At 36.1% G+C, this 22537-nt stretch overlaps 1 protein-coding gene across 1 annotated transcript; it reads left to right on the top strand.

Moving 5' to 3' along the window:
- The first annotated feature begins 21461 nt into the window (after nucleotides 1-21461).
- On the top strand, nucleotides 21462-22184 carry LOC128049520 (endogenous retrovirus group K member 18 Env polyprotein-like). The gene has a single exon (XM_052641763.1). It carries the CDS (start codon nucleotides 21462-21464, stop codon nucleotides 22182-22184), a length of 723 nt encoding a protein of 240 aa, XP_052497723.1.
- The last annotated feature ends 353 nt before the right edge of the window (nucleotides 22185-22537 follow it).

Below are 22537 nucleotides of genomic sequence, written 5' to 3' on the forward strand. Positions count from 1 at the left end.
CGATTTTGGATCATTAATTTTGGGGTGTTATTTAGAAATCTTTTAGCTTCTGGTAACTTATATGCAGAGTACATCATGCAGAATGCTGGGCTGGATGAAGCACAAGCTGGAATCAAGATGCCCAGGAGAAAAGTCAATAACCTCAGATATCCAGATACCACCCTTATGGCAGAAAGTGAAGAGGAGCTAAAGAGCCTCTTGAAGAAAGTGAAAGAGGAGACTGAAAAAGTTGGCTTAAAGTTCAACATTCAGACAACTAAGATCATGGCATTTAGTCCCATCACTTAATGGCAGATAAATGGGGAAACAATGGAAACAGTGACAGACTATTTTTTTGGTCATGAAAATCACTGCAGAGAGTGACTACAGCCATGAAATTAAAAGACACTTGCTTCTTGGAAGAAAAGCTATGGCCAACGTAATTTTCCCATATTTAAAAGCAGAGACATTACTTTGCCAACAAAGGTCTGTCTAGTCAAATCTATGTTTTTGTTTTTTCTGTTTTCTCAGTAGTCATGTGTGGATGCAAGACTTGGAGTATAAAGAAATCTGAGTGCTAAAGAATTGATGCTTTTGAACTGTGGTGTTGGAGAAGACTCTTGAGAGTTTCTTGGACTGCAATGAGATCCAACCATTCAATCCTCAGGAAATCAGTCCTGAATATTCATTGGAAGGACTGATGTTGAAGCTGAAAATTCAATATTTTGGCCACCTGATGCTAAGAACTGACTCGTTGGAAAAGACCCTGATGCTAGGAATGATTGAGTGTGGGAGGAGAAGGGGATGACAGAGGATGAGATGGCTGGATGGCATCACCAACTCAATGGACATGAGTTTGAGTAAGCTCTGGGAGTTGGTGATGGACAGGGAGGCCTGGTGTACTTCAGTCCATGGGATCACAAAGTGTTCGACACAACTGAATTACTGAAATGAACTAATTATTCAATCAGATGCAGTGATAAAGAATTCTCCTGCCAAACAGGAGACTTGAGTTTGATCTCTGGATCATCTCCTGGAGTAAGAAATGGCAACCTGCTTCAGTATTCTTGCCTGGAAAATTCCGTGGACAGAGGAGCCGAAAAGGCTACGTAGTCCTTGGGGTTGCAAAGTCAGTCACGACTAAGCGACTGAGCATACATACACAAGTCTAGCTTTCAGTGCTATTTTGAAAATAATAGTGGCATGTTAGTGACTGGGGCAAGAGCTGTCTTTCCTAACTATTTGCGTTAAGGTGAGGATTAATGTTTTAATCCTGTGTCATATTTGTGAAGTAAAGTGAATAGTCTTAAGTGTTTCTGGGAGTTTTCCTGGCTCAAGAGATGTAGAGATGGAGGTAGGGAGATAGCTTCTAATAAGAGCTAAAGATATTGATGATTAAGGATCATGAGGGCATAGGTTTTACATCAATATGAGCATCAGTGTATATAAACTGGAAAAATTAAAATGTTTACTTTACTATTGTTGTTGTTCAGTCACTCAGTCATGTCTGACTCTTTGCAACCCCATGGACTGCAGCATGCCAGGCTTCCCTGTCCTTCACTATGTCCCAGAACTTGCTCAATCTCATGTCCATTGAGTCAGTAATACTATCCCACCATCTTGTCCTCTGTCCCCTTCTCCACCTGCTTTCTATCTTTCCCAGCATCAGGGTCCTTTCCAGTGAGTTGGTTCTTCACCTCAGGCCAAAGTATTGGAGCTTCAGCTTCAGCATCAGTCCTTCCAATGAATATTTAAGGTTGATTTCCTTCATGAGTGACTGGTCTATTTTACTTTAGACTTTTCTTTAACACATCATAGATTAAAGGCTTACTGAATCACACATTTTGTTGGAAATGTAAAAGACGTCTACCATCCAAGTTTACTATCTATGAAGCCTTTTGCTTTATTTTCTCCCTCTCCATTCCCTTCTCCAACCAGGACATTTATTTTACATGTATTGAGTATCACTTTTAACCTCCAATTAATAGTTATCATTTAGGGTTTCATTTGTCTTTCTCCTAGTCTTGCATGAGAAAGAGTCCTTTTTAATTTTTTTTTAATAAAGCTCTGATCTTGAACATGCCATTTGATTCTGAACGTAGATTTTTTGTAAGTATGAAAATATTGCCCTACTGTGATTATTACAATAAATTCTGCACATTAATATGCTCTGTAAAGCATAGAATCTGTATATTATTACCATAGAATTTAGGAACAGCAATTTTTCATGTTTCAAGTCCATTTCTTTCCACATGGCCAATTCAGAATTTAGGACTAGACTGGCTGCCCTCCAGGACATCATTAGTAGTGACCTTGTCACTTCATGTTAACTGTATACCTCATTTATACCATGGTTGAAAATGGCTGAAAGCCAGCACAAGTGAAGCATTACAAACAAGGGCCGAGATAGGCAGGTACAGCCCTTATTTCCCATGTCTGTTAAAACAACACTCAGCTCTCCAGCTTACTAGATCTATTTCATTATTTTTTGCCAAATATGGTTATCCTCAAAACTCTTTCTCAGAAATTTTCTGGCCCAGGAATACCAAATGCTTTACTTTAAATACATAACATTTTAGGAATGTATTGATTATTACCTAATTAGAAAGTTCTGCTTCAGTAATACAAATTAAACATTTTTACTATCTATAGAAAAATAAAATGGATAAAGAAATGGATGAATATTAATCAGTAAGCTATAAAATCTCTAAAACCATTCACCAAAATGGTGCATTTAATCCTATAATCTAAGTATTATTGAATCAAGTATTTCTGTAATTATCATTTTACTTTACTGTAATTACACATATGTGTTGGGTTGTTTTTTGCACTTATATATATTTCCAGTTTGTACTTAATGCTAACAAAATGTCAATTTTTTAAATTATATCTCATTTGATATACTTGAAAGAGGAATGGCATAGAAAAAATATCACTTACATTCTATTTCTCCCAGTTCAGTTCAGTTCAATTCTGTTGCTCAGTTGTGTCTGACTCTTTACAACTCCATGGATCACAGCACGCCAGGCCTCCTTGTCCATCACCAACTTCCAAACTTTACTCAAACTCACGTCCATTGAGTTGGTGATGCCATCCAACCATCTCAACCTCTGTTGGCCCTTCTCCTCATGCCTTCAATCTTTCCCAGCACCAGAGTCTTTTCAAATGAGTCAGCTCTTCTCATCAGGTTACTAAAGTATTGGAGTTTCAGCTTCAACATCAGTCCTTCCAATGAACACTCAGGACTGATTTCCTTTAGGATGGATTGGTTGAATCTTCTTGCAGTCCAAGGGACTCTCAAGAGTCTTCTTCAATACACCAACAGTTCAAAAGCATCAATTCTTCGGCGCTCAGCCTTCTTCACAGTCCAACTCTCACATCCACACGTGACCACTGGAAAAACCATAGCCTTGACTAGATGGACCTTTGTTGGCAAAGTAATGTCTCTGCTTTTTAATATGCTGTCTAGGTTGGTCATAACTTTCCTTCCAAGGAGCAAGTGTCTTTTAATTTCATTGCTGCAGTCACCATCTGCAGTGATTTTGGAGCCCAAGAAAATAAAATCTGTCACTGTTTCCATGTTTCCCCATCTATTTGCCATGAAGTGATGGGACCAGATGCCATGATCTTCGTTTTCTGAATGTTGAGCTTTAAGTCAACTTTTTCACTCTCTTCTTTCACGTTCATCAAGAGGCTCTTTAGTTCTTCTTTGCTTTATGCCATAAGGGTGGTGTAATTTGCATATTTGAGGTTATTGATATTTCTTCCAGCAATCTTGATTTCAGCCTGTGCTTCATCCAGCCCAGCATTTCTCTTGATGTACTCTGTACATAAGTTAAGTAAGCATGGTGACAATATAAAACCTTGACATACTCCTTTCCCTATTTCTCCCAGTAGTTATAATTAAAGTCAGAAATAAATGGCAAAATCATTTTTTACTTATGTACTGTATATCAATAAATTGAATAATCCTCAAATTATTAGAAAAATTAATTATTATTGTTTTTTAATGGAAAACTTGGGAAGGATATTATTAAATAAATATAGCTTATTAATATAGCTTTTTTTTGTTTGGGGGTACAAACTAGTCATATAAAAATGTTTTGTTACACAGGTGTTTTTAGTTTGTATTGTTATTGCCAACTTTCAAAGTTTTTAGCAGGTATTGAATACTGAAATAAAAAATATCATCTACATGTCTGACTTAAACTGATAGGGAAGATATTGCAGTGTGTAGAAACACTACACATAAACACAAGTGTGTATGTTTAAAGCAAGCATAAATTTATTCTATGAAATTTATAAGGAATGTTGGTTTTCGCTAAACATACAGAATTATCACTCTCTAAAGTTTGAGAACTGTGAGAACTGATTCTGGATTAAGCCAGTAAACATGTTTTATTTGATCAGAATTAAGTATACAAAATGAAGTTGCCTTTGGTTGAACTTGCATTCTTTAGTTGGCCACCACTGGCACCACACTTCATTATTATTAGATTTTCTTTTTTTTTTTTTTTTTGGACATGAAAACGACCTGTCTACATCTGAAGATGTTTGATTTATGACTTTTGTTTGAAGCATTAAAATAAAACAGAAGGGAAATAATTTCTAAAAGTTTGCAGAAAGTAATGTTTTCAGTAGTACAATTAAATATGAAATATGTTATATTAAGTAGCTATATTTTTATAAAATTGTAACTGGAGAATCCAGAGCTGAATCATAATTTATTATTTTAAAATCATATAATATTTAACTCTGTGAGAACAATGTATATCAACAATAAACTGTATTTCATGGTGTAATTTCCATTCAATCATTCCTAGGGTGATGGTAATTATACCCAGAAATCAGAAGTTAACAGATATCTACAGAATAGTCTCGTGTTTTCTTCTGATCTTTGCCAAGTGAAAAATTGAATAAGTGTATACATAAACTGTGGAAAAATACCTAGATAATGTAGAGAGAAATGCAGAAATCAACAATTTATGAAAATCATAAATTACTGTAATCATATGAAATACATTTTATTTTCACTAGTAATCAAAGAAATACACATTTTAAAAACTTTATTTTGGCTTGTAGTATTAACAACGTTACAAATTATATTTGGGTGTGTGACTTAGCAAACAATTTTACATGCTACTGACAGGGATGCACAGTGCTGTAACCTTTCTAATGACATTTTTGTCACATGCCTAAAAATGTGAGATATATATATATATCTCACATTGGGTCTAAAGACAGATTTATATATATATATTATATATATATATTATATTTAACTCTGCATATAAGATAAATAAGCAGTTTGACAATATGCAGACTTGATGTACTCCTTTCCCAATTTGGAACCAGTCGGTTGTTCCATGCCCAGTTCTAACTGTTGCTTCTTTACCTGAATACAGTTTTCACAAGAGGCAGGTAGGATCACTTGGTATTGCCATCTCTTCAAGAATTTTCCAGTTTGTTGTGATCCACATGGTCAAAGGCTTTAGCACAGTCAATAAAGCAGAGTAGATGTTTTTCTGGAACTCTTGCTTTTTCGATGACACAGTGGATGTTGGCAATTTGATCTCTGGTTCCTCTGCCTTTTCTAAAACCAGCTTGAACATCTGGAAGTTCATGGTTCACATACTGTTGAAGCCTGGCTTGGAGAATTTTGACCATTACTTCCCTATCATATGAGACGAGTGCAATTGTGCAGTAGTTTGAACATTCTTTGGCATTGCCCTCCTTTGGAATTGAAATGAAAACTGACCTTTTTCTGTCTTGTGGCCACCGCTGAGTTTTCCAAATTTCATGGCATATTGAGTGCAACACTTTCATAGCATCATCTTTCAGGATTTGAAATAGCTCAACTGGAATTCCGTCACCTCCATCAGGTTTGTTCATAATGATGTTTCCTAAGGCCCACTTGACTTCACATTCCAGGATATCTGGCTCTAGGTGAGTGATCACATCTTCGTGGTTATCTGGGTCATGAAGATCTTTTTTGTGTAGTTCTTCTGTGTATTCTTGCCCCCTCTTAATATCTTCTGCTTCTGTTGGGTCTCTACCATTTATGTCCTTTATTGAGCCCATCTTTGCATGAAATGTTCCCTTGGTATCTCTAATTTTCTTGAAGAGATCTCTAGTCTTTCCCATTCTATTGTTTTCCTCTATTTCTTTGCATTTATCAATGAGGAAAGCTTTCTTATCTCTCCTTGCTATCTCTGGAAATCTGAATTCATATAGGTATATCTTTCCTATTCTCCTTTGCTTTGTGCTTCTCTTCTTTTCTCAGCTCTTCGTTATGCCTTCTCAGACAACCATTCTGCATTTTTTCATGGGAATGTTCTTGATCACTGCCTCCTGTACAATGTCAGGAACCTCCATCCATAGTTCTTCACATACTCTGTCTATCAGAGCTAATCCCTGGAATCTATTTGTCACTTCCTATTGTAAGGGATTTGATTTAGGTTATACCTAGTGGTCTGGTGGTTTTCCCTACTTTCTTCAATTTAGGTCTGAATTTGGCAATAAGGAGTTCATGATCTGAGCCACAGTCAGCTCCCTGTCTTATTTTTGCTGACTGTATAGAGCTTCTCCATCTTTGATTGTAAGGAGAATACTCACTTGGAATAATTTTAGCAGGAAATCCTTGGATTGGATTGCTCATGATAAGCTTGGAATCTATAAATTTTTCCATCACAGATACCTATAAAATGTTATATTAGCTCTAAAATGCTTCGGTGTATAAAGTGATATCATTGACAACGTGCTCCCTGTGAGAGGTAATACATGTACTTCATGAAGAGAACTCATTACTCTGAATTAGAGGAAGTGTCTCATGTGGAGATGCAGGTCTGGGGATTTCCATCAAAGTCTCATAACTCTCTCTGGTTTGTTCATGGCATTTGATTTCTTGTGCACTTGATATGAGGTGTTATCTTTGATTCTAATATCGGATTTAAAAATATGCTCCATTGTGTTAGATTAATTGTGAGCTTCTTGTTCACTTTTCTTCTGGAGGGGCTTCTCCAAGGATTTGACAACTGAATAGTGACATAAATGTTGATAAAAAACATTGGAAAGAGCACGATGGAAGAGCCATGTGAAAATTTTGGGAAAGAATAAACTGGTAAAGCAGAATCAAATGTCCAGTGCAGTGGTGTCTAAGTTTTTAGGGTATGCTCTCCTTTCACTCTTGGAAATCATTAAGCAATCAGAAAACTTTTTTTAATTTTTTTTTCTTTGTGTTTATCACTTTTTGCCATATTAGAAACATAAGAATTTAAAATATAGTAAATGATTGATGTAAAGCCAATCATAAATATACATGTTAATAGCATATATGTTTGAATTATATTTTCCAAAACATAATAAGCATGGAGAAGAATGTCAATGTAGTACATTTTTTCAAAATTCTCTAATATCTGCCTTAACAAAGATTCCTAGGTTCTTATATTTGCTTTTACCTTTAACATGTGGAATATAATAGTTTATGTAGACTCTTGAAAATATCACTGTGGGAAATTCTCACAGTTGTGAGAGAATAGAACTTATCAGGCATGTAAAGCTGTTAGTATTATGATAAAAATAGATTTGACCTTGTAGCTCTTCAAAGTGTCTTGGTGACACCAAGGGTACACTGATCATAATTTAAGGATTCATAATCCTGAAAATGAGTTTAAGTATTTGAAGGATGGACAGAGATGATTTAACTGAAATAATGTGAGAGATGATGAGGGCCGGTATGAAGGAAAGCAGGCCAGCAATGGAAGCAGGAGCAGATCATACATGACCATGTGAATTTTGGTAGGGTATTCAGATTTTTTAAAATATAATTTTATTTATTTATTTATTTTTGGCTGTGCTGAGTCTTGGATGCTGTGCAGATTTTCTCTAGCTGTGCTGAGTGCGGACTACTGTCTATATCTTCTCTTGTTGTGGAGCACTGGCTCTAGGATGGGTGGGCTCAGTAGTACACAGGCTTAGCTGTTCTGTGGCATGTGAGATTGAATCCATGTCTCCTGCATTGGCTGGCAGATTCTTTACATTGTGTCACCAGGCAAGCCCCAGATTTATTCTTATTTCAATGGAAAACCATTGGAAGATTTTAAGAGGAAGAATGTTATCTGATTTTTACTTCAGAAAGTCAACACTGGTATCTGATGAGGAATTTAGGCTGGTGGAGGGGGTAGAATAGAAAAGAGTTATTAAGTTAGGAGACTTTTTCAGTTGTAGGCAAAGATAATGGTGGCTGAAGATAACAGGTGATGATTGTTAGATGGATCACACCACCATCATATGGAAGCTGAAAGCAGCACAGATTTTCCAGGAGAGATCTTCTGCTGAAATCGCACTTACTTGATGGAAGATGGAAGGCTGTGAAACTGCTATGGGAATAGTAACCTCTTTACACATGAAGTACAGCGAAAAGTAAAAATAAAATGCAGAGTATAACAGAGAAAACTTGGGAAGAAAATCTTGGAAAACAGTCATGCATCAAGGTTTTATCTTATTATTCCTGAGAAATAGTTATGCACACTGACATGTTTAGGATAAGGTTGAGTGAATAAGTTCCTCTTCTTTCCCTTTGCATTCAAAGAAAAGAATATTGATTAATACATAGAGTTATTCTGTAATTATTAGTAATATAATATTGTATCAAATTAATAATCTGGATTGAAGGGTTGAATACATTATTTAATCATTATTATTAAAGAAATAAGAGACACACCAAGCATGTCAGTTTTTATAAACAATGATATCAGTGATTACCTTTGAATGGTAGGATTATTCTTGTTTATTTTCCTCTTATGATTTTCTGAAACTTCAAAACAATTAGTAGAGTACTACTTTTAAAATTAAAAAAGTACTATAAAAAAAACATTGTTAATACTAATTATTAACATAAACTGGTCTTGAAAATAATTTAAAAGTTTCTTACAAAATGTGATATCTGTCAAAATTTTCAGATCTTATATTAATATATTAATAATTCCTATTTTAAAATATAAATGTCCACACTTCAGAAACACCAGATATGTCCTAGAGGTAACCTTATAATCAGTGAAGAAAACAATTAAAACTATATTTTCATAGTCCTTGTTGTTTTTATTATTTTAAAAATCTTTTAGAAGGAGTCTAAACATATTTAACATCTATAAGGACAATACTAGCCTTCGTTTTAAACATGAATCTCAAATCTATGAAATATTATACTGAAAGGTTAAGAAATGTATGTTGTTATGATAAACTTAAATACTCTTGATTGTTAATAAAAGATTCACAATCAGTACAGAATCCAGTAAGCTTTTTGAGTTATTGTGCCTACATTTTAATCCAAGATGGGTGTGCTAATGGCTTTAGCAAATTATGAATGCTCCATTACAGAATATAACAAAGAATAGACTGTATATAGGTAAGCTTTATTAAATAGAAATGACTCGTTACATAGAGTGCCCTTGAAGTTCAGTTTTATATGTAACTTCTTGTATCTGCATTGTTTCTGAGCACTTTCATTTACATTCAAACCAAGTGAAACATATACTTTTCCACTTCACAGTCAGAATATTACAACTTTTTCAAATGCTTTTACTTGCTACTTGTTTCATTTGGAAATTTGCTTTTTAATTTTAATAAGGTACAATTCTGACATGATATGTAATACAATCAAGCGTCACTTAGCTTTTAAATATCTATTGTTATAATTAATGATACATTTCTGATTGAATCTTGAAATGAAAAAAAAAATTATGGATATTATAAATATAAAGAGGGACTTTTCTGAAGCTTCCGAGGAAAAATTGGAAACCCACGCACACAGAATACTTCTTTCAGAACTCTGGGGAAAGCCAGTAGGTGGAGACAATGTCAGTTTCTCATACAGCTCTAGTCATCAACTTGAATTACTTTTCTTGCTTAGCTGCTTTTGAATGGACGTGGACATTTGATTGTATTTTTTAATCAGGCAAAATCGCTACCTGGCTTTGAATCTAGAATCTCTAGCTGTGGCTTATATCTCATTGTTACCCTTGTGACTGTTTAACTCTGGTAAAGAAACATTTCAACCTCAAACAAGCTAGGTATTTTCACAAAGAACCATCTGTAAAAGGCCCTTGCCAGAAACCTGTTAAATATTCTCTTCTGTAATTGCATTTCAAGCTTCTTTTTACAGAAACAATGCTACATTATGAGGGCACGTTTATATTCAAATAACATTCTGTTTTGATTTAGTACTTTATTCTGGTGCTTCTATGGAAATTTGCATAATCTCTCAAATTATAAAGCATGATAACCAATGGTTTATTATACTGCCCCTTCAATATTAAACCTCCAAAGAGAAGGCACATGATGAGAATTGTGTGTTGGGAGACATAGAAAATTTATACATGTATTATTGTCAAAAAACATTACCAACAAGAAGTCTATTAGTGGGATTATTATGAATGGGCTTACACTTTGACCTAGTAAATCCACTGCTAAAAGGCAATTATATTTGTACATTGGTACTGGTTGTACTATTTTTTTGTGAAAAAGATGTTAGAATGAGCCAATTTTATTTCAGTAAACATGATATATACAATCTAACTGTATATCAATAGAAGCTTATATAAACATATAATAGCAGTAAATGAAGGCTTAAGAGATACATTTCTCTAGTATATGGCAAGCACTATACTATAGATTATTAATAATGTGTGCATAGATAAAACTGTCAAGTGTGGGAGACATATGTTAATGCAAATAATCATCCACCCACCTGTGTAATTATCCTCTGTGAAATGTTTATCAGGGGGGAAGTACAGAGAGAAATCCACATAAAATCCAAGTTGTAAAGTAGTAAAATATTACACATATATACCAATAAAATATTTATATATAATAATTTCAATATGTACATAAAATATAAAACAGTAATTATTTGGAAGACATTACAAAAGATGGTTAGTTTTCAATGGTTTGTAGTTTTTTACTTTGCCAATACATTCCAATGCAGAAAACATTTTAATTGTAGAAAAAATATTAAATTACATTAGTAGGAATGAGTTTACAAAAACTTTTAAAAATTAATTATTTTAATTGGAGGATCATTACTTTACAATATTGTGATGGTTTTGCCATAAATCAATATGAATCGGCCAAAGGCATACATGGGTTCCCTTGATAATTTCAACATGTAATTAAGAAAACACTAAATTATTTAAAGTCAATATTTGTAAATGTATTATTTTCCTTATTTAAAGCAGCTATTTGCAGCTTCAAGAACAGGAGCAGAATCTTACCCATTGATTTGCTCAGTGGAAATTAGACTGATCTGCTTCTTTTCCTCAACATGATAAATTTCCATAAATAGAGAAAGCATAGGCATTGGTGACTTGCTTGAGGACAAGAGCTAATTTCCAGAAAGTAGAAATGTTTTGTTTCTAGACCACAGGTCAGCAAAATAGACTTTACAAGCTAAATTCAGCCCACAGCCTGATTTTTTTCGGGCTTCAAACTAGGAATAAATGTTATGTTTTAAATATTTGAAAAAAGAGAAAAACTGAAATATTTCACATATATTTTATGGTATTTAAATTTCAGTGACTGTAAATAAATGTCTCAATGAGGTTCCATTTGGTATATTCACGATGTTGTGCAATCACTACCTCTCTAGTTTCAAGACTTTCTTCATCATTCCAAAGAACACCCAGTCCTCCTCCTCCCCTCCCCACATACTCTAGCAACCGCTAATCTATTTCATCTAATACTCATGAATATTAATTTGTTAATATAAATTAAACTCAGGAATACTAACATGAATTAAGGTCAATGCATCTATAATGATAATTACATTGGTATAGATATGCACACACATCATACACATATGCATACTTTTTTTCAAAAGTTTGATATTATTTTGTTTAAAATCTACTATTATTATTTCATTAGAAGATGCTCTACTACTTTTTCTTCAAGCTTCTCATTAACATGATTCTTTAGAGATTAGGTCATTTAGATATACTCTTCAATATGTATTTAATAAGTCAAACCTGGAATTTTTAAGTTAGTGTGAAAAAATATTGTAGTCATCATAGCTGCTTACTGAGTTTAAATACTAATGGAATTGGAATTGAGTATAGGCTGTAATTACACATATTTTTCAGAAAAAATATGAATTGATGATCTAGTCCATTTCATTTCCCTCCAAGATAGCATAGAAGAATTACATAGAATACTAAACTATTACTTGACCAGTCAATGAAGATTGCTCAAGATGAATATGTCATAGATGAGAGCTATGTACTGGAACTATGTACCCATCAAGAAATTTGTATGTAAAATTCAAAACATATTATCTGAAAAAAAGACATGGATCCAAGTTTATGAGCCTAATTCTGTCATTAATAAAATAATTCTGGATTGTATTCCAGAATGATGCTAGAAATTCATAGCTATCAGCACTAGGTTTAATACCATTCTTTTTGTTCAATCCCTATGTCGTGTCTGACTCTTTCTGACCCCAAGTGCTGTCGCATGCCGGGCTTCCCTGAGGAATTCGCTCAAAGTCATATCCATGGAGTCAGTAACGCCATCCAACCACCTTATCCTCTGTTGCTGCCTTCTCTTGCCCTCAATCTTTCCCAGCATCAGGGTCTTTTCCAATGAGTCCACTGTTTGCATTAGGTGGCCAAATATTGGAGCTTCAGATTAAGTTCTTTCAATGAATATTCAGGGTTGATTTCCTTTAGGAATGACTGATTTGAGCTCCAAGGGACTCTCAAGGGTCTTCTCCAGCACCACACTTTGAAAGCATCATTTCTTCAGTGCTCAGCCTTCTTTATGGTGCAACGCTTACATCTGTACATGATTACTAGAAAAACCATAGCTTTGACTATATGGACTTTTGTCAGCAAAGTGATGTCTCTACTTTTTAATACTATTCTTGGTGAAGTCAATTAGGTAATATACTCATGATACAAGTGCTTTTAAAGTACTTATACATTGGGCTTCCCTGTTGGTCTAGGGGTTAGGAATCTTCTACCAACTCAGGGAACCTGAGCTTAGTCTCCCTCATGCTGTGAAGCAACTAAGCCCTTGTGCCACAACTACTGAGCTCAAGCTCTAAAGACCATGAGCCACAACTACTGAAGCTCTGGCACCTAGAACCCATGCTCCACAATAAGAAAAGCCAAGTACTGCAATGAAGAGTAGCCCCCACTTGCTGAAACCAGAGAAAGCCTGAGTGCAGCCAAAATAAATAAATTATATAATTAAAAAAAGGAAAAAATCTTCAAAAAATAAAGAACATATACATTTATTTGATTTTGAATTCAAAATAGACAGCCAAATGCAGTTCCACATTTCCTCTTATTACATATAGCTTAGTAAGCCTGTGATGTATAGAGTTCAGATAATATAGAATACAGTGTTAAAGCTTTTCTTTATATGCATGACCTATTGCATGACCCCCATAGTTTTTCATTGTTCTTATTGTCAATGAAGATATTGGAAGGTAGGTCAAGTCTTCCACCGTGTTCCTGGAATTAATAACAAAAATGACTACTTTGACAGTAAGGTTGCTACTCTAATCTTTAGCTTTCTGATATCAGAGAGGGTAAAATTCCAAACTGATCAGTTTTTTTGGTCTATGGTTGAGTAAGCCCAATTATCTCACTATTTCAGATTTACTTTTTTTTTTTTTTTTTTTTTAACATTTTCACTTTTGCCACAGATTTGTTTTTATAGTTTCTTCAGCTTTGTTGGTGATAGTCATTCAGTCATGTCCAATGCTTTGTGACCCCATAGACTATAGCCCAACAGGCTCTTCTGTCCATGGAATTCTGGAGGCAAGAATACTGAAGTGGGTAGCTGTCAGGGGACGTTCAGCTTTAAGGGATCCAATAAGTTTTCTTCCATTGTATGCCATTTCTCAAAGACTCTCTGTTCCTTATCAGTTCAGTTCAGTTGCTCAGTCATGTCCGACTCTTTGCAACCCCATGATCGCAGCACCCAGCTCTCCTTGTCCATCACCAACTCCCAGAGTTCACTCAGATTCACGTCCATCAAGTCAGTGATGCCATCCAGCCATCTCATCCTCTGTCATCCCCTTCTCCTCCTGCCTCCAATCCCTCCCAGCATCAAAGTCTTTTCCAATGAGTCAACTCTTCACATGAGGTGGCTGAAGTACTGGAGTTTCAGCTTTAGCATCATTCCTTCTAAAGAAATCCCAGGGTTGATCTCCAGAATGAACTGGTTGGACCTCCTTGCAGTCCGAGGGATTCTCAAGAGTCTTCTCCAACACCACAGTTCAAAAGCATCAATTCTTTGGTGCTGAGCTTTCTTCACAGTCCAACTCTCACATCCATACATGACCAGTGGAAAAACCATAGCCTTGACTAGACGGACTTTTGTTGGCAAAGAAATGTCTCTGCTTTTGAATATTCTACTTAGTTTGGTCATAACTTTCCTTTCAAGGAGTAAGTGTCTTTTAATGTCATGGCTGCAGTCACCATCTGCAGTGATTTTGGAGCCCCCTAAAATAAAGTCTGACACTGTTTCCACTGTTTCCCCATCTGTTTCCCATGAAGTGATGGGATCAGATGCCATGATCTTTGTTTTCTGAATGTTGAGCTTTAAGCCAATTTTTTCACTCTCCTCTTTCACTTTCATCAAGAGGCTTTTTAGTTCCTCTTCACTTTCTGCCATAAGGATGGTGTCATCTGCATATCTGAGGTTATTGATATTTTTCCAGGAAATCTTGATTCCAGCTTATGTTTCTTCCAGTCCAGCATTTCTCATGATGTACTCTGCTGTTCCTTATAAGTTCCTGGAAAACAGGAACAAGCAGAGCTGCACACAGTTCTCGGGACTGAGATGATGGAAAAGAGCACCTGCTTGGATTCTCTTCAGTGACTCCCTTCAGTGACTCTCTTCAGTGACCTTGTACTTAAAGGATTATCCATTTTATTGCAACTGGTGGAATTTCATTCTTTTTAATGGCTGAGTTATTATTTTATTGAAGATATATATGCATGCGTTTCTGCAAATAAAATACCCTTGTTTCACTCAAAACTTGGGTCCCCTGAGTCCTTCTCATTGACTCCAGTCCCCAGGTCTTAGTCTACAAAGACCGTGACAATTGTCACCCGAACAAGGACGTGGTGAACTATCTTGGCAAGCGGACAGAGTGACTGTTAGGACCTACAGAAGTCGGTAAGTGAGGGGGTATGGGACAAACAGCTGGAAAGCCCCACCACTTTTTGACTTTACTTCATCATTTATTTAAGGTTCTGGGACTTTCAGTTTCACATCAGAGGATAGAGGCTTGTCTCCAAATAGTGGTTGAATATAATCTCTGGCTCCCTGATGAAGGTAGTTTCAATTTAGAAATTTGGAACCGGGTTAAAGAAAATGTTGAACGAGCCACAAGATGGGGAAAAAATATTCCAATAGATTTCTGGCCCTTGTGGGCCCTCATTAAAGCCATGATCATGCCATTTCAAGGCAATTCCAGCCCCTCTGATATTCATCAACAAGCAGAACACTCATTATACGAATATGAATTAGATGATGAAACTTTACAAAAGGCTCAATTGGAGTAACATAAAACGTTTCAGAACTTTCCCACCATCCCTGCTCCAGCTGTCCCAAGTGCTCCTCCTCTTCTTGTAACGGGCATGATACCAAAGGTCCCCTCAATTCGAGGACAAAATGAATCTGATGATAATTCTTCTGATGCTCTCTTTGACACTAAAGCCAACAATACTTTTTTTTTTTTTTTTTGATGACAGTGATAACCCCTAACGTGCACTCATATTTATGAAAACAGATAATCCACTCATTCTCCTTCATGACAAAGGCTTTCTGATTTACTGGTTTGCAATCTTGAGTCTCTGAGGCTGATGATCATTTTGCCTTTCCTGTGTTAATAAATGTTGATGCTCAAGGGCAACTAATATCTCAATACGATGGCATTGATTTTTCTCACTTGCAACAAATGGAAAAGGCTGTAACCATGTATGGCCCTTATTTGCCTTTTTCTAAAGAACTTCTAAATGCTATGGCATCTTCTATTGGAACTTTTATTCCTTATGATTAGTGAATTTTGATAAAAGTTCTTCTTAAACCAGGAGAATATCTTCAATGGATAATGTGGTTTCATGATGTGGCCCGAAATCATGCCAATTCTAATACTCAAGCTGGTGCTCCCAAACCCAAATTACTTTTGAAATGCTAACTGATATGGGGCAATTTGATTTGGTGGAAGCTCAGATACAGTGCCCTCCTTTGTTGCATGAGCAATTGAAAGAAGTTGCCCTTGAAAGTTGGGCTCGAATTAGTCTTCAAGCGGAACCTAAAAGTAGCTACACAAAGATATTACAAGGGCCTAATGAAGCCTATGGTGATTTTTAAGCTAGACTTGGAGTTGCTATCTCCCTTAGTGTTGTCAGAGAGGAAGCCAGAGTGCAATTAGAAAAACTGCTTACATATGAGAATGTGAATCAGGAATGTCAGAGAGCCATCGCTCCAGTTCGTGAGAGTGGGAATGTTATTGATTATTTGAAGGCTTGTCCCAACTTAGGATCAGAAATTCAGAAACTGCAAATGTTAGCTGAAGCAATGGCTACCACCTTTAAAAAAGGGGAATGAAGGATGTTTTGCTTGTGGGGATAAGAGCCATTTAAAATAGGATATCCCAAATATCGCACAGAAAAAAATTAAAACTACTATAAAACCTCCAGGAGTCTGCCCTCAATGTTGTAAAGGGGGTACATTGGGCTAAAGAATGTCAATCTAAATATGATGTCAAAGGGAATCTTATTTCGGGAAACTCAAAGATGGGGACTCCCTGGGTCCCCATCAACAAAACCCAGGGACGAATTCCATCTTTTCCTTCAAACCTTCAACACCCGGCAGTGCTGCTGTCGATATCCAGCTCTGAATGATTTTCTTCCTTTTCCTCAAGCAGTCCCCTATAGAATATGTACTGGACTTTATGGACCCTTATCCCCACAAACCATTGGCCTTATACTTGGCCAATCTAGTCTGACTTCTAACGGAGTTACTATTCATCCTGGAATAATTGATTCAGATTGTAAGGGAGAAATTCAAATTAAAATATCATCTCAGATACTATGGCAATTCAAAAAGGGGGACAAAATTTTCCAATTACTTCTTTTACCTTACATTTCTATTAACTCCTCTAATGATATATGGACAGGTGGATTTGGTAATACAGATTAAAAGCAATCCTTATAGACATCAATAGTATCTGAATATGCACAATCAAATATAAATATCAAAAGTAATGGCAAAAGATTTTCTGGTCTTTTTGATACTAGATCCAATAGTACCATTATTTCCAAACATTTATGGCCCAAATCTTGGCCTTTACAAAGAATTTCTTGTCAAATTGCAGGAGTATCTCAAACCGAAGTATAAGAAGTTTATCAAAATGTCTAAGTATATCTATGTGAGGGACCAGAAGGCCAGCCTGCAACATTACAAACTTATGTGATAGATGCACCCCCTAATTTAATAGGAAGAGATTGACTTATGCAATGGCAAATTCAAATATATATTTCAAATTTTTCCTAGGGGCCACTGCTTATTTAATAAACAATACAGTTATTAAAATAACTTGGAAAATGATGAGCCTATTTGGACAGAGAAGTGGCCCCTTACAAAAGAGAAATTAGAGGCTACTAAGGAACTTATTTATTTATTATGAACCTCCCTGGTGGCTCAGATGGTAAAGCATCTGTCTACAATGCAGGAGACCTGGGTTCGATACCTGGGTTGGGAAGATTCCCTGGAGAAGAAAATGGCAACCTCCTCCAGTACTCTTGCCTAGAAAATCCCATGGATGGAGAAGCCTGATGCAGGCTACTCTCCATGGGGTTGCAAAGAGTCGGATATGACTGAGCAACTTCACTTAAGGGACTTATTTAACTTATATGCAGAGTACATCATGAGAAACGCTGGGCTGGAGGAAGCACAAGCTGGAATCAAGATTACCGGGAGAAATACCAATAACCTCAGATATGCAGATGACACCACCCTTATGGCATAAAGTGAAGAACTAAAGGGGCTCTTGATGAAAGTGAAAGAGGAGAGTGAAAAGTTGACTTAAAACTCAACATTCAGAAAGCTAAGATCATGGCATCCAGTCCCATCACTTCATGGCAAATAGATGGGGAAACAGTGGCTAACTTTATTTTTCTGAGCTTCAAAATCACTGCAGATGGTGATTGCAGTAATGAAATTAAAAGACACTTACTCCTTGGAAGGAAAGTTATGACCAACCTAGATAGCATATTAAAAAACAGAGGCATTACTTTGCCAACAAATGTCCATCTAGTCAAGGCTATGGTTTTTCCAGTGGTCATGTATGGATGTGAGAGTTGGATTATAAAGAAAGCTGAGTGCCAAAGAATTGATGCTCTTGAACTGTGGTGTTGGAGAAGACTCTTGAGAGTCCCTTGGACTGCAAAGAGATCAATCAGTCCATTTTTATGGAGATCAGTCCTGGGTGTTCATTGAAAGATTGGTGTTGAAACTGAAACTCCAATACTTTGGCCACTTGATGCGAAGAGCTGACTCATTTGAAAAGACTCTGATGCTGGGAAAGGTTGAGGGCAGGAGGAGAAGGGGACAACAGAGGAAGAGATGATTGGATGGCATCATCGACTCGATGGACATGGGTTTGGGGGGACTCCGGGGATTGGTGATGGACAGGGAGGCCTAGCATGCTGGAGTTCATGGGGTGGCAAAGAGTCAGACACGACTGAGCAACTGAAATGAATTGAATTGAATCGAAGGGACTTATAGATACACAATTGAAATTAAAACATATTGAAGAATCTTGTTCCCCTTGGAATTCTCCCATTTTTGTGATAAAGAGAAAATTTAACAAACAGCATCTTTTAACAGACCTTCGGAAGGTTAATGCATCCATGAAACCTACCACTATTCCTCAAAACTGGCATATTATTATTATAGATTTGCAGGACTGCTTTTTTACTATATGTTTACACCCTCTAGATTGAGAGAGATTTGCTTTCTCTCTCCCTTATCCTAATCATAGCGGGCCTCACAAACGGTATCAGTGGACTGTATTGCCTCAAGGAATGATGGATTCTCTCAGCATGTGTCAATATTATGTAGCCAAAGCTCTTGAACCTTTAAGAAAACAATTACCTAACTTTCTTGTTATTCACTATAGGGATGATATATTGTTTTCAGCTCCATTTTAGAAACTCAGCAGATGTTTGACATAAGTCAAAATACTTAAAAATAGTCTGGATTAATCATTGCCCCTGAAAAGATTCAAACCTCTACACCTTACCATAACTTGGGATTTATTGCTAATAGACAACATATCACTCCACAACTGACACAGATTCATGCTGATAAATCATCAACCTTGAATGATTTTCAAAAACTTTTAGGTAATATAAACTGGATTAGACCTTCTTTGGGCATTGCAAATTATCAACTGATTAATTTATTTAACACTTTAAAAGGAGATCCTGATTTAAATAGCCCTCATTCACTCTCCCAAGAGGCACAAGAGGAACTCTGCTTAATGCAAAATAAATTGCAAAAGCAATTTCTTATTCATATGAGACTTGAGTTTACTCTAGAGTTATTTATACTTCCCTGTCTCCATTCTCCTACAGGACTTCTTGCCCAACAAGAACATCCAATAGAATGGATAGATACCCATGTTAGAGGGATAAGGTCACTTACACCCTAACTTGATTTGATTGCTCTAATGATTATCAATGGGAGAAATAGAACTAGAGCTCTAATTGGCTCTGATCCTCATAAAATTATAGTACCTATTAGTAAATCTCAATTTGAGAATGCTTTACAAACTTCTACTGACTTCCAAATATGCTTTTTGGAATATTTTGGAGAAATTTCGTTTCATTATCCTTCTAACAAACTTTGGAATTTCTCAAAAAATACTGAATTTATTATCTCCTGCATTGTCACATCACAATCTATACCTCAAGCTGATGTTTTTTTATATAGATGGGACTAAAAGTGCTAAAGCCTCATTCTGGTCTCTCAAAGAGTATAAACTTTTTTATACTAAATTTCACTCTATTCAACAAAATGAATTATATGCTCTCATTCAGGTTATTCATCTACATCCTTACCCTTTTAATATAGTTTCTGATTCCTTATATTCAGTTTTTATATTGCAATATATATGGAAACTTCTACCATAAATTCTAATCAGTCTATTATTCAACAACTTTTTCTTGAACTACAATCTTTTATTAGGAACTGCACTTCCCCCATTTATATTGCCCATATTTGAACACATTCTTGTCTTCCTGGCCCTATGGCTCATGGTAATGAACAGGCTGATAAACTTGTCTCTTCTGCTACTCCTGAAGAACAGCATGCTCTATTACACAATAATGCTATTTCATTACAACAAATTTGGAAAATTCCATACTGCCATGCTAAAGAAATCATTAACAATTGCCTTACTTGCAGACCTTTACATCTTTGACCTATTTCACAAGGTATTAATCCTCAAGGATTACAACCTAATGAACTATGGCAAATGGATGTAACTCATTGTCTTCAGCTTTTTCCCTCTTCCTTCTTACATGTCTCAATAGATACAAATTCCTTTTTTATATGGGCCACACCTCTTCTAGATGAGGCTACATGGCATGTTATAACCTACCTGTTAGCTTGTTTTGCTATAGTGGGAACACCTAGTTCTATAAAAACAGACAATGCCCCTGCCTATATTTCTAGGCAATTCAAACAATTCCTACAGTCATTTTCTATTAAACGTATTACAAGCATTCCTTATAATCCACAAGCACAAGGCATTGTTGAACGAGCACATCATACACTGAAACTACAAATAAAAAAATAAAAAGGGGAAATACACAGGAACATTTTTATCTTCCTTATCCAGAGAAGACTGTACTAGATTCCAATGCAATATATTATCTAATCCTATAACTATTGTTAATACAGCTTTGTTTGTTTTAATTTCTTTAAACTTACCGCAAGGAGATATTTCAACAAAAGCAGAAAAACATTTCGAGGAACTGAAGGACACTCCTCTTCCTCTGCCCATTTGGTATCAAGACGGGGTCCTACCCAGGAGAGCTACCGGTGTTCAAGATAGAGAAGAAAAGGCAAGATCCCCAGGAGGAGGAGGTCTCAATACAAGCCATGGCGACTTTAAACATTTCCAAGAAACGCTGAGCTCGACATCATCAACCTCATGATCTCCCTACTTGGGGACAGATAAAAACTCTTACTAATCAAGCTGAAAATCTGGTTTCTCAACAGGGAATGCCTTGGAATCCTGAGAATATGTTGCTATGCTTGCTTTGCTTGCTTTTGCTTCCCCCGCTCAGGCTGACTTGATTAATCACAGTTATTCGGCTTATATACCTAACCCCCCTTTATTGCATGTTGTAGAATGGACAGATACAGGACTGATCATATCCACTAATGACTCAGTACATATGCCTCCTCCTTGGAGCTTGGAGGGGCCTTCTCATCCTGAGGAAGAAGGAAGACTAATTAACATTTCTCTAGGCTATGAAATCCTTCCTTTATGCATGGGCCTAGCAGAATTATGTATTAATGTTAGTCAACAAATGTGGGCTTTTGTCCGGCCTACAAAAAAGAACTTCCTCACATTGCTTGGACAGTTTACTGCCCTGTCCTTTTATGAAAACCATGTCAATACTACCAAAACTCTAGGAAAAGGACAAAAGTTGGAATGTAAAGGGTTTACTTGTAAGGACTTTAAATATACTCCTATTTATTGGGATAGATGTCAAGCTAAATCAGGGAAATTAATGTTTATGGCCAATTACACCATTGTTGATTGGGGACCCCATGGTATGTGGCTATCTAACTGCTCAGATGATATTAATAGTACTATGTGTGATTATGCTACTCAAGTAGCGTGGAAGATTACCAACAGTTCAATGGAACACTGCCATGACAAAGGACTCCTTGGTTGGCTTCACTGCGGAATGGTACCTCCTCACCCTCGAATCATCCTCAATAAACAAATTAGGCCTGAACAATGGGACATCTGGAAACTTGCTGCAAGTTCTGAAAAACTTGGAACTTGGACTGGATATTTCACAGGGACCAGTCGTAGTCATAGTAACTTTTCCTTCCGTTATAATCATTCATATTTTATACAAGTTGTGTTCCCCTTCCTTTTGTTATAGCCATAGAGAACTTACAATTTAATAAGACTTAAAGTTCTGTGACTTGTATAGATTGCAAATTGTATATTTGTCTTAATTCCTCCATTTTTCTAAAAAACAAATCCCTTTGGATTCTTTGAGCTTGAGGTAGTCTGTGGTTGCCAGTAGATCTCCAACAACCCTGGGAAGAGGGTCCCATGGCAGGACTTGCCTCCCAGTTACTCACTAAATTACTGAGATGATCTAAACAATTCACTGGATAGCTAATTCTTGTCATTTTGGGACTAACAGCCATTTGCACCACTGCCGCTGTTGCAGGCATCACTTTATAAACTTCAATTCAAACATAAAACTTTATTCAAAATTGGACTAAA

Source organism: Budorcas taxicolor, chromosome 6, assembly GCF_023091745.1.
Source record: "Budorcas taxicolor isolate Tak-1 chromosome 6, Takin1.1, whole genome shotgun sequence".
Taxonomy (NCBI): Eukaryota; Metazoa; Chordata; class Mammalia; order Artiodactyla; family Bovidae; genus Budorcas; species Budorcas taxicolor.

Bases quoted from the DNA above. Each gene is read 5' to 3' on its own strand.
- LOC128049520 (XM_052641763.1), top strand. From the start codon at position 21,462: ATGCCTCCTCCTTGGAGCTTGGAGGGGCCTTCTCATCCTGAGGAAGAA.